Source organism: Mycteria americana, chromosome 8 (assembly GCF_035582795.1).
Source record: "Mycteria americana isolate JAX WOST 10 ecotype Jacksonville Zoo and Gardens chromosome 8, USCA_MyAme_1.0, whole genome shotgun sequence".
NCBI lineage: Eukaryota > Metazoa > Chordata > Aves > Ciconiiformes > Ciconiidae > Mycteria > Mycteria americana.
In genome coordinates, this window is record NC_134372.1 from 29,046,713 (window position 1) to 29,060,055 (window position 13,343).

Sequence of the window (13,343 nt, forward strand, 5' to 3'; positions counted from 1 at the left end):
TCCAATGGCTTTCACTTTTACAAAAACGTTGGAATGCTGAGACAGTAAAAGTTTAATGATACACATGAAGAAAGACCTTATCCCCAATTAAATACTATTGTAAAAATCAATGATTGTATGAAGCTTCATAAGCTTAGGAGCACTGAGCTACTTGGCAAACTTGCGCTATTTAATGGCTTCATACCAGTCAAAGGCAAAATTCTCTTTCCATGAGCAAGTGCCACACCATGGGGAACTTGGTCCAAGGCCCTTACTTTAGGGCTGTATTCTGGAACTGATGTTATTGAACAGATATATGAACTTGCAAGTATTTGTACATTTCCCTTTGCCAAACTAATAGAAGAGAGTGAGGAGACTGAAGGGAGGCATCAGTGAGGCAGATGCTTAATTTCCACTGTCTCTTTATCCCCTTGTGTCTTGGTGGAGAGAGTCAGTACTAGTGTTTTCTTCTGTTTGGTGTGGTTTCAGTATGAATGATCAGTTTGGTGTCAGGATAAGAAGTGTTCTGCAGAAATTACTGTCAGGTTGCTGTCTAGATGCACTTGAATCTTCCAGTAAAAACTTTTGCTTTTTTTTCAGTGTCTGGCCATAGTAGCATGATGCAGAATGCATTACACTGTCCAGAATGAGAGATTTAAACAGCCCCCAGTTGGTGACATTAGAATACATTGAAAGTAGTGGCCTGTGTTCAGTCCAGCAAAGCAGCAAGCAGGTGCCTCCTGCCAGCTCTTTACTGGAGCAGAAGGTACAAAGCAGTGGATTTTCAGCAAGGGGATGGATAAAGAGAAGAGGCTATCTTGTGTGTTGCTGTGTGCAGATAGTTTTTTGTATAGACAAATCATAACTTCAAAATTGAAGTGATCTATTTGAGTGTGCAGTTTGTCTTACTCTGTTAATCTTGAACTTAGCTAAGGATGTTCTACTGATTGCTTTACCTAGGGATGGATTGGATCTCTTCTCAGTTTTCCAGTGCAATTTGTTCAACCAGCATTTTTGAAATGTTGTATTTTTCTGTTTTGTATTCATTTCCTCTGTTACTGACATGCTCTTTATTTTAGCAACACCGTGAGTAAAGAGGCAGAGTGGTTTGCTCTTCCCTGAAACAGTCTAGTCTAGCAATCTGTCTGTTTGTGGTCTTGTGCTAAATATAAATTACATTAATGGCTAAGCAGAGCCATTTTAGGAAACTGCATGAAATTCCCATTTTAAAAACCTTTGTTTTGCTGAAAAAAAAAACTGGTTTGAAACTTCTGTTTCTTCTACTAGAAATTCCTCTCAATACAAACCACCAAAAAACCCCACCGACCCCACCCTTGAAAAAATTGCTGGAGTAAAAATTTACCTAAATTTTAAATACTCAGTGCTGCCCTAGGTTTCTACACTTTTTTTGCTGTTTGTTGGGAATTGTGAGTTCAAATGGGATTGTTTGATTTAATTGTGCTGAAGTTGTGAACTCTTAGAAAATAGGATTTTGATACAGAAATGTAAACAGTTCACAATTGAAAAAAATCAAGTAGTAGGACTAACTTTCCTATTCTTCCAAGGTTCTAGGCAGTAAAGTTATTCTCCCTTCTTTCTTAAAAAACAAACAAACAAAATTAAGATGAAACTACTAGTGTAAATAAATGCTCTAACTAATTATAAGTATTTTTGTCAAGTATAACTTGCTTCAGAAGAAAATATAGTATTGCAATAAGATTCGATTCCCCTCCCCATCAAACTCTCTGACTCTTTAAGGGTTTTTTTTCCTCAAAAGTTAGTCTGGAATGAATTTCATTACTACTTATTGTATGTACTCTCCAAACTGGCAATGATATAAAAATAGTATAACCTTTAATACAGCTTTTTGGATGTGAAAGAAACCCAAACTGTTAATTCTTCATATGCAGTTGGTAGTGCAGACTTGGTATATGCTTGTGTGTGCATATATGAGCATATATATATATGATTTGTTTATGTTCAGGATGAATACAACATAATTTAGAAAAAAACATTGAGGTATGTGTGTAAATATGTGTTGCCTCAAAAGGTTCTACAATGCAAGTGCAGTACAAGTAGGCCAGTAATGTTATGACTAGATCGTTTCACAAGAACTTTAAATAGCTGGTGTTTGTGTAAGAGTGCTATGGAATGCATATATCAGAAAAACAATTTGTGCTGTACAGAATCAATGCTGATTGTAGTACAGAGGAGATCAATCTTGCAAATCAGGGAATACTGTAATATAAGCATCTTCTTTCAGTCAATGAAGGTTAGAAAGGCGCTGAGCAACAGAGGAATACTGTCGGGAGGCAATCAATATTAATTATAAATTTATAACCTTTATACCAGCCTTCAAACAATACTTTCTAAAAGGGAGCATTTCAAGCTTTTTTCCCTTGGAAAATAAGTTTTCATACAAAAGTAAAAATTTTAGCGTGTACTTGAAGCTCTTAAGAGCTATACGCTTGCCATGCTTTTTCCTTTCTTGGCTTTCTGTTACTTTAGTCCAGTTACCAATGTGGCATACTAGAATCTGTAGCTTCATGATAGCTTTTAAACAAAGATGCAATCGTTGCAAAGATTTCAGGCAAGAGAGTGCATCCAGATTGGTAAGCAAATTATGCTACTTGGCCTTGTTGTGCTCTATAACTCTTAAGTGGCTGGTGGTGGGAGAGCAGACTCAGCATATAACACAATTGATGTGCGTTTTTAGTCAAGAGTACCCCGTTTCTAGGAAGTAGATTGTTGGAAGCTTGAAATGAAATCTTGATGGAAGTAGGTGCTAAATGATTCTTATCTATGGCCTTTGTCAAGAAAACTGTTTATTTTGACTTTCAGTGAGCTTAAAAGGCAATGGAAATGGATGTAGGAATAAAAAAGAGCATCAGGTATAGAGTTCATAATGCTAATTGTTCTACAAGGATTTTAGTCTAACATCCAGCTCTCTTACCAATTTGAGAGACTGTTTTCCATTATTTGTGTAATTTAAGTGGTGCTTGACATTATAATTAAGAAAGATCAAAGCTACTTCTTCCCAGGTTCAAGTGGAAAGGAGAGGTGATTGCAAATTGGACGTTATAGCCAGCAAACAAAGCAACTCCAGAGACTGGATCTAGGCTACAAAGTCTCATGCTGATAGCTACACCTCGTAGGAATGTGGTAAAAATCATATCCCCTACTGACTGCCAGCAGTTTATAGATGCAGTACGTAGTGATGACAGGGTCCCTTTGCTGCTGTAGCTAAAGTTGTTCTGAGAAGTGAATATTGAGAGGGAGAGTCTCTTTTTGAGCCCCTCACAGACCTGAAAGCATACAGGCTGCTTCATCAGGCTATAACTGTGACCAGAGAAGTTCTATTATATATAAGCTGTCATTCTTACTGTGTTGTAGTGGCCCAGTTTTGCTGACTTTAATTCTGAGAAGGATGAGTTTCCCTGCCCCTACTCTTCTATTGAGTAAGGGTAATTGACGTGGAGGTATGGCCAGCATTTTAACTATGTTCAAATCTCTATGGGAGAGGCTGTTACTAACCAGCAGCTCAGAGAAGTGCTTTCAGTTTGTTGCTTTTCTTGATGTGGGTCTGCTTCAGTTAGCAGGACTAATGTGGAGGTGTGCTTGATTGTAACTGGTGATTTTTCTGAGTATTGCTCTCTTTATTTTGGGGGAGGGGGGCGTTGGTGGTTTTTTGTTTTGTTTAGGGTTTTGGGGTTTGGTTTTTGTTTTTTGGGGGTTTTTTTGTCCTGCGGTTGTATGCTTTTTAGAAAAGTATCTGCAATGTGTTCTCAGGGTTGTTTTTTTAATCCTTTTCAGAAGGTTGACAGTCCTTCTAAGAGAATCCAAATGTTCACTGTTTAGTTTTTCATAACATAGCCTGATTTTTCACTTACTTAGTAAATTATAGATGACAGATGCCAAGGCACATAATGCATCTGCTCTGTCTGTTTCAGCAGTATGGAGTTGCCAGAATGCAATTAAAGAATTGCAGTGGAGTTGTCCATGGAGAGACTTTATTTTGGCTACTCTTTCTGACAGCCCTTCTTCAAATTATCTCCCTCCTCCTTCCCTCCTCTTCACCAGTCTCCCAAGTTATATATGCAGTGCATATTGTTGTTCTTGTGACTTCACTGTCTAGTATTCAGAGGTCCCAATTTTGCCTGCTGGTTTTTTAAGTGATTCACTGAAAGGGAGGGCCATCTTCATGGCAACCCTGTCCATCCTTACTAAATTTACCTCCAACTTTCCCAGTTCTGCTTTCTCAGAGCTATCGTGTAAACCACATGGTGGGACTGCATTATCTTTTCCTGATGAACTCCTGTGGTAAAAGGAGTTGGTTTCCTTAGGTATGTCGGAGGCCTCTGAACGTGCACAGGAAGGGGGTAGTTACCGATGCTTTCTCAAAGTCAGCTTAAGGAGTTTTATTGGCACTTTTGAAAGCACAATCAACTGCAGCATGGGTCAGGATTGAGTAGCTGGAGGAGGAGGATGGTGTCTGACTCTCTTGGCTGCTGGAGGAACTGCTTGTGTGCTGCCTTCCTTAATTGCTATTATTCTTAGATTTGTTTTACTTAAGTGCCCTAGTAACAGATGTAAATGCTCCAACATGATCCTTGTCCAAAAGAGTCAGAATTCTAAGTTAATGATTTGATGACTTCAAGCTATCTAATTTACGAAGAAGAAAATTATGTAATATAATGCAGATATTATTGCATCATTCTCTTGATATGACTTTTAGCCCGTACCAGTTAGCCTATATTTAGGCTTGGGAAAAGCTCAGAGATAACAGGGTTGAAGAGAGAATAGGTGTAAGAGTATTGCAGGGGATACTTTTTGCATTTGTTTACCCTCAAGTCAAAATTATTTTGTTAGTAACTTTTCTCTTGTTTGTTAGTATGTTATTACCCCTATGGTATCAGCATTATGAGTTTAGCGTGAATAAATCTAGAACAGCATGTTATAGGAGGCTTTGAAGTGTTTTTTGCCAGATACGTTCCTGCAATTCTTTCAGTCGGTCATCATACAGTCTCCAATGTTAGCGGTTTTAAATGGCTTGTGGCCAGTTGTAATTCCTTCCGTATTGCAGAAGATTTGCATGGCTTCATGTGCTGAAAGCTGAGTGTGAAGTATTTTTCGGTATTGAAACTCCCTATGTGTCCAACGCATTAACTATTCAATTTCAGGATATCTGGAAGGAAACTGGCAGTGTTGGTTAAAATACATTCATTTTTAAGAAAATTACAACTGTGGTGGAATCTGTGTACTATTTACAAGTTTTTCTCACAAGCAAGTATTTGTGATCTCTTCACTAAATAGCAGATGAATAACATTGGAAGTAGTGCTCCTTCAAACTTAAAATCAGCATTTGACTGAAAAATGAAATATGCTGAGATAAGATGAATAATACTGTTTTCTCATGACTCGTGCATGACTCATGGCAGAGTATTCCATTTCCCAATGGCAAAGATAGATGCATCTTTCTTAATTGAAGCAAGTCTCCTTAATCTTTGAGAAGCTGAGCTCATTATTCACTGAGAGTAATTCTGATGCTTCTGCATGGCGTCATAAGGTATGCATTTCAAAAATTACAGCAAATACTGCAATTCAGAGGATTGATTAGCTATGCTGAGAGTATGAGACCCCAAATTGAGAGAATTCTGGAAATTGCCATTTTTACACCTGTAAAAGGGAACTTCTGGCTTGCTGGAATAGACTGAGGAGAGCAACCAGATATACCGTACTGGTAGTCACACTCCTCCTGCAAGTGAGTGTTAAGGATCTTGTGGCATTTCTTAGGAAAGTTGTATTTTGCCCATTGTCTGGATAAAAATATCACCCGATGCCTGATGCTCTACAGTGTGCTTGCTGTCTACGTACAAGGTGATTTCTCCTGTCTTTTACGAGTGTTCTTTATTTTTTAGATACACACATATATGGTGCTTTTACTTTTTTTTTCCAGTATGTAAAGCACAGTTGTAGTTGTTACATACTGTGCACATGCGCCTTGGCAGGATGGTGACTGATAGAATAAGCGTGTTTCACGTGTATGTATTCTTGCATAGTAGTATAGCACAAGTAAAGGAGGGCGTCTGAGTGAGATGGAGCTGTCATTCCAACATGCTGCAGTTGCTTATGTAAATCCCCACTTACCAGAATGCAAAATTACACCTTCATCCACATATGCTAGTGTAAGATACTGTAATGACTGCTTTCGGTACATTTGAGGGTAATTTGTCATGCCTTTTGCATATCACTTGAAAGGGCAAATCTGGTAGTTGTTCAGTAGTGGCTTCTGCAAACTCTACAAGTAGCAATGAGGTCATGAATCATGTGAATTCTTTCATATGTTTTGAAAGAAAAGGCCACTTTAGGCAAAGCATAAATGCAACCATATGCCCATACCTTGGAGTCTTCACTGAAATTTGACAATAAAATTGCTGTGCATATGATTTGTTTTCTGAAGAAGAAACTGTTGCTTTTAGAGCAATAGTATAGCAGCAATTAACTTGCTGTTTTTTCTAGTTCAGTGTAAAAATGTTCATCGAGTACAAAATTGGTAACTAGCTTGGTATAAGTAAGATATTGGTAATTCTTAAAGACAGCGCATGCCTTTGTTTCCTTTTAGAAGAAAGAGGCAGCAGTTAAAACCAGAAGAAATCTTGTTACAGTCTGTTCAATAGGAGAAAAGTATGCCAAGTGGAACTGTTATCCTTTTGTTAACCTTAGTACAACTCTTAAATTAGTGTGGAAGTATCTATTTAGACTCGTAGAACAACCATTTTGTATTAAGAAAAATCTTTACAGCACAGTTTAGTTTTCTGTTGAAGAAAAAAAAAATGTGGTCTCTTCCACAGTGATCTTGGTAGTCAAAGCTGAATGATTTGGCTTTTGGAAATAATGTGAAAATCTCAATTAAATGTCATGTCCCAATATTCTGCATCTCTACAAAGAGAGTAGTTGCAAAAGTTGCTTCAGGGGCTGAAAGGAATATGCCCTTTAGCACTTAAAATCTTCAGTGCTGTATGTGATTACAGCTGTTTGTTTTAATGAGATTCCTCAGAAAGATTACTGAGAAATCTGTGGGTTTGTGCACCAGCAGTGATGTCAGTTGTCATGTTCAGAGTTCTTCTGCATGTAGGAAAAGCAGATCGTTTCCTTCAGTCAGAGTATGACCAGTGCAGATAGACCAGAGCGAGAAGATCACCTCACCCCTAAATAGCTAAAATGCAACCAACAACAGTACTGGATACATAAATGTAGTAGGTAGCAATTGTGATATTTAAAATAGCGAGGGTGTTTCTAAAACAGTAATGGCAATACGACTACTAAAGAAAGTGCAGGAGGAAATTGTCTTCTCTGGAAATGTGCTGATTACTAGAAGGATTTATTGAATGAACTCTGCGTGCATCAGAATGGGATCATTGCACACGAAAGGAAAACGTAACTTTAAATCGGTACTTAAATAGGAGAAGGAAGCAACAGTTGTCTGTTTGGGTGAAGCTAACCACTTACACTGGAAGCATAAAATGAGGCAGACAAGAAGAATGGTAGATAAGGGAGAAAGAAGGGAACAGAGAAAGAAAAGTCTAAATTAGAGAAAATGGTGTGGGCAGTACATGCCAGAGGGTTTGGGAGTTGACAGACTCTGCTCGCTTGCCGTTTTGGATGGGAGCGAACAAGCAGCACGCTGTGAGCTGGGGTAACTGCCGCGCTGGCGGGATGGCTTCCTCTGTGTCAGTAAATATGACTCAGAAGAGCCCAGGGAACACCTAACGGCAGCACTCGTGTTGCTGTTAGTCACAGTTTAGTTGAAGTACTCGTATTGTTTAGTGTGATTGTGTAAATGTGGCAAGTGCTTAAACAGCATATTTCAGCGATACAACTGCCTGCATTAAGTCTGTTCCCCTCTCTTTCAACAAAGTACGAGAAGTCTTTGAAAGGACGGAAGCAGTCACTTGTTTTGCATTTTTTTTGAGTGTTTTTTTTAAGCACTGAATGTGGCAGGTTATTGCCGCTGGTGAAACCAATGGAGCTACACTGAATAATGCTTGTGTAGTGATGCCTTCCACCAGCTGAGAACGTGGCCCTCATACTATTTGGGTCGCATGGTAGTTATAGGCCAAGGTGCCAGCTATTCACTCTGTAAATGTTAAATAAAAGTATCGATACTAAAATGTCTTAAAAGAGAGCTAGCATATATTAGATGTTCCCAGACCCGAAGTATTGCTTTAAAATTTAAGTATATCAATGTTTAAGTATTTACCTGCAGCATTTGTGTGTGCTACTTGAAAGCAGCCTGCATGTGTACAGGTAGAGAAAGCAGGTAGCATTGTCTTTTACTGTGACTGATATTACTATGACTGACCATCCTTAATTTCCTCTTTAAAATGCCATTGACTCAAACTGTTTAACAGAATCATTTATTTAAAGGAGAATTTATGTCACTTTTCTTTAATACAGGGGTGCAATCGTAAGTACCAGAGTTTTCTCAGTTTTGTATGATCGCTAAGGTCACGTGTGCACCAAAGAAAAAAACCCATATGTTGCAGTAAAACCCCAACTTTTAAGAAGTGTTAAAATGTGTGTGAATCTATAGATTAAATCGTGCTAGTGTGTTATCATGTTATAAGTCTCTCTATTCCAGAAAAAGCTAAAGTAAATGTTTCCCACATAAAAATACTGAGGGGAGATTTATTCGGAAATTATGTAACATACTCTGCCATCTTGCATTGTAGCCTTTCTCCCCAAAATCTCGATCCTGAAAAGATTAACAGAAGGGAATTTCACAGGAAAGAAAATGTGTTTTTGAAGAAGAGACACAAAATTGTTGCCTAACTATTCTGGAAGTCTCTTGCTGATTGTTCAAGTGATGTTGAAAAGCGTTTCAGCCTGGCTGCAGGAGGGCCTCGGAGGCTGTGTGGGTGTGCGCGTGTGTGGGTGTGCGCGTGTGTGGGTGTGCGCGTGTGTGGGTGTGCGCGTGTGTGGGTGTGCGCGTGTGTGGGTGTGCGCGTGTGTGGGTGTGCGCGTGTGTGGGTGTGCGCGCACACTTACTCCTGAGTGCCAGCCTTGCCTGTCCCCAGGCTGGATGGAGAGGCAGCACCGGGGCTCTGTGCCCTTCCAGAGAGAGGACGGTGCCCGACTGCTGGGTCCACAGCCCTCCTCTAAGATTCCTGTTGGTTGTGGTGGATTATTGAATTGAGGGGGAAAGAGAACGATTTTGATGTTAAAAATTAATTAATTGGTTACTGTTTGAAATGTAAGTTTCTGCCTTAGAATTGGTTATGGTCTTAGTCGTGTGTTTAATACACTTAAGAAATTAACTAAACTGATAACTTCTAAATCATTTTTTTTTATTGTAAATATGTGTTTGTTAATGCAGGCAAGAAGACAACAAGACCCTAGTCCTGGATCTAACCTAGGAAGTGGCGATGATCTCAAACTACGTTAACAGCCGCAGGCGTACCATGGGTCTGCACACATGCATTGCTTCTACTTGGCAAAGGATTTAATAAAAGACCAGAAACTGTGATAACTGGGTATACTATGGTCTGTTTCCTGACCTGCGGCAGTCAAAATCACCATGAACTGCCATGGTTTGCACTATGTTTATGTTACAATACCTGCATTTCCCATTTTAAGCATGTAGCCAGTGGCAATTTGAAATTTTGTTTTTTCTATGCAAACTTATTTTTGTTGGCACTATTTTAGTGAAATGGAAACTTATGCAGCTATAAAACCATTTTTCTCAACTGTAATAAAAATTGTCACTTAAAAATAGGTCAAGATATTACAGATTTAAAACTTCTTTTTTTGTTTTTATTTTTTTTGTAAACTGCTGGAAGCCAATGCATTCCAAGCTTAATTTTTTTAATATGGCCTTTTGGAACTTTGATTGTCCTTACTGTGCTCCTGCTTTATTTTAGATACGCATTCTTATCTTTCTTTCAGTTTTCTTTTTTTCCTAAATTTGCAAGACCTTCTTAAAACTGCTGACGTTATTTTGCATTATTTCCAAGCTAAACCCAGTGAATCAGAGCTGTTGGAATCAGTTTTCAAACTTTGTGGGTTTGTAAACGTTACAGTTGCAGTATTCTTTTAACTGCTAACAATTCATTGGTTCCGCTTTTTAAATTATAAAATCTTAAAATATATATTTTCATGCATTAATGCATTCTGCCCCAGTATCTATCTTAGATTTTATTCTGTATCAAGTGAGTTTGGGTGGTTATTATACCCCTGTATATAGTACTTTACTGAAACTCATAGGAAGTCGCAGGCTGGCTTCTGTTTTATTCAGGGATTTTTTTAAATAGTTCTTAAAAGGGGTACTGCAACTCTACAGTCAGATTCAACAGCATGTTAAACTGGGAACAAAAGTGATCAGCTGCCAAGGTGATATGTATTAAATCATGTTTAAGATAGCTGCTTTAAGTATATTTTATATCTTAGGCTTTTTGTAAAGTTGTGCTGAATGGTGAAAAGTTGAGAGGAGGTTGTGAGCAGAAAATCTCATACTGTGCATAGGACACTTCTATTAAATCTTATGCAAATTAAGACTACATTGCAGTATATATTGTATTTTCTAACAGGGTAGGATTTGGGATGAGTTAATCTGTGTGAATTACCTTGTTTTATTTGGGGTGATGGTGAATGGACTTGTTCCAAATTTTTCATTGCATCCAATATTTGAAGAAAACCGATTGGAAATGTGATGTCATTTGGCTTTGTTAAAATGTGGTGCTTCCTGTACAGTCTGATTAATTAAAATGTCACTTAAATACCTTTTTTAATAGGTGATCTGATTTCAGTATTTTAAGAATTATTTTGAAGGTAGAAACTCTGTGTGGTTAGAACAGTTAGATCTCTATTAAATTCTCTAATTAAGATAATTACATTCCTTGTTAATGGCAAAACAATTGATGAAAAAGAGGTCTTGCAAAAATGTAAGCAGATGTCAATGTGAAGGAGAATCTTTGTACATTAATAATATGAATATTTAACATTCACTTAAAATGTCGATAACTGTAAACTGTGAGAATGTCATCGAATAGAAATATTTTGATACTTCAATTTAAATGTGATTCACCTGAAAGATAACCTTTTTCACTCTGTGGCCACGTATTCTTCTTGCTCTTCTTCCCCCAAAGAAATAATTTTTCTAAAGTGTTTCTGCAATGAGTTATTTAAGGGACACACGCACGCATCCGCACGCATCCCTAGCCTTGGATCTTCTCTGCCATCTGTGTATTTTTGATGGAAAAGTCTGAAGATTTATTTTAAAAGGTTTTCCTAACGTTTCAGACAGTGGTTTTAAACCATAAGTACACAGGAAATTATGCTATCAGATATTAACGTTGCTATCTTTGTGTAAATACTGAACTTTCCCTATCATCATTTAGCATTCTGCTGCTTTTGATATCTTAATGCTGGCATTAAGATCACAAGCCCTTACCCTCTGCTGGTTAGTGCAGACTTTTTAAAGTGCATTTTAAGTTATTGATGCAATTTTATATTTTTCATAATTTCTATTTAAACTGAAGTTGCATCATCTTTCTTGAATTCATCTCCTGTAAGAGTTGCCTTAAGCTGCAAGATTGCTTTTGCTACTTTTTGTGTTGTATGTTTAACTTTCATAATAAACTTCTGTGTAGTGAAAAGAAGTTGCTGTAAATTTATTTCTGACATGCTGGTAGTCCACGCTGACATACTGCGTGTTTCTGGGGTAACTTTCCAACCTGCTGCCAGTGCGCGGCTGCCTTCATGTCCATGGTTAAAGCAACACTGACATCCAGTGGTCACTTAACTAACCCGAACACCCCCGGGTTTAGGGACTGTCTGGGGAGGTATTCATGGCGCGCTCAGAACTTCTAATACAAGGGCATATACTGGGGAAAACGTGGGGTTTGCTGCCCTAAAACTCTTGTGGGTTTTTGTAACTGATATGCCCTGCTTACTCTGAAAGCGTATATCTACTTACGTAACCCTAGCAAATTTTCTTTTAATTTCATTGCGTTATAACAGTTACGCACGCTTGTAGAAGAGCTTTGTTGATGGGCATGTTTTTATAGCAGCCGTTAAACCTTGCTAATTATGCTGCTTTGGACAAGGAAGAAAACAAGGTCGTTTGTATGTTGAAATTGAGGAAATGGGGAAATGTGGTAAAGTACTGTGGGGAAAATATGAATGTTATGTCCTACACCTGAAAACCTCTTCTGAAGCTGCTAAAATTTTTGGTGGTATAACTTCAAATATCTAATACGGAATGGCAGCGGTGGCTGTGCACTGAAACCTTGTAGAGGACTGCTGCCTTAATAACTTGAGGCCTGCAGTCTGCTTTGGAAGTGTTTACATGCAAATGGACAAAGTATAACCTTATTTCATACTTTTAAAATCTGACCGTAAACAGATCGGAGAGTGCCGAATAAAAACGGTGTTGACTGTACCCTGTGGTTCTTTTGAAGATACTCTGTAGTGTGGAAGGGAGGTAGCTTTTAAAACGGACACAAATGACAAACTGTGTTACTCTGATTCTGTCTTCCTGAGGGCAGACGGTATCTTTGTTAGCTACTGTAGGCTCTGCCATCAAAGCAGTTCATTTTGAAAGGCATCTTTAAAGAGCAGTAAGTAAAGCCATTAGATAACTCATTGGTTTACCCGCAAGTTCATGGAATGATTCACTTCTCTGCCCAAGGTGCATCACAAGTGGATGAGCACCTTACTCGTAAAGTCTGTTCTTGAGCGGAGGCATCTCAAGGACAGAGGCACTTTGCCCCGACTCCTCTTAGACTGAGTTTGCTATTCATGCACCCGAGAGGCAGAGGGAATCTGAAAACCTTCCTGCACGAGGCACCTACAGCAGAAGAGGGTTTTTAAAACATTAGAATCCTTTCCCTCAATTAGCATGACTTAGGGATGGCTGTGTTCAATTCGGGAGTGAAAGACCGCTGGAAACGCTGGAGCTTATTGGAATGGAGAAGGATGTCAGTGCCCAACCGGAGCAGGTGAGGTATGGTCACTTCTGGCTTGCCTTTTTAACCTCTTGCAGTTACACGGCCTCTTCCAAACTTGAGAGGATCCGGAGTATTAACTGTTTAGTCCATTTTACTTAAGTTTCCAAAACCTGAATGAATGGGTTTCCTAGTCTCTCTTGAAGGAAGCAGCACCTATCAGCTGTCCTGCTCTGGGCTCCTGGTCCCCCTTTTGAAAGCAGCAAACTATGAAAATGAAACTGCGGGTGAAAACAGCAGCTGTTCTGCTCCTGCAGGTCTATGGTGTTTTGTCTAATAATGAACCTTGTTGGGGCGTGGGTTTTGAGAACTCCAAAACTGCATGGCCTGACAGGATCTTGGCAGGACTTCCATATTTTT

General features: G+C 38.7%; 1 protein-coding gene across 6 annotated transcripts in view; it reads left to right on the forward strand.

Annotated features, from left to right (window-relative positions):
- CBFB (core-binding factor subunit beta) overlaps window positions 1-11,094 on the forward strand; it is a 44,169-nt gene extending 33,075 nt beyond the window's left edge. For all 6 annotated transcript variants that reach the window (XM_075510512.1, XM_075510511.1, XM_075510515.1 and 3 more), the window contains one exon: window positions 9,356-11,094. In XM_075510512.1, coding sequence (XP_075366627.1) covers window positions 9,356-9,378 — 23 coding nt within the window. In that variant the 3' untranslated portion in view covers window positions 9,379-11,094. The remainder of the gene's footprint in view (window positions 1-9,355) is intronic.
- Window positions 11,095-13,343: the final 2,249 nt, after the last annotated feature.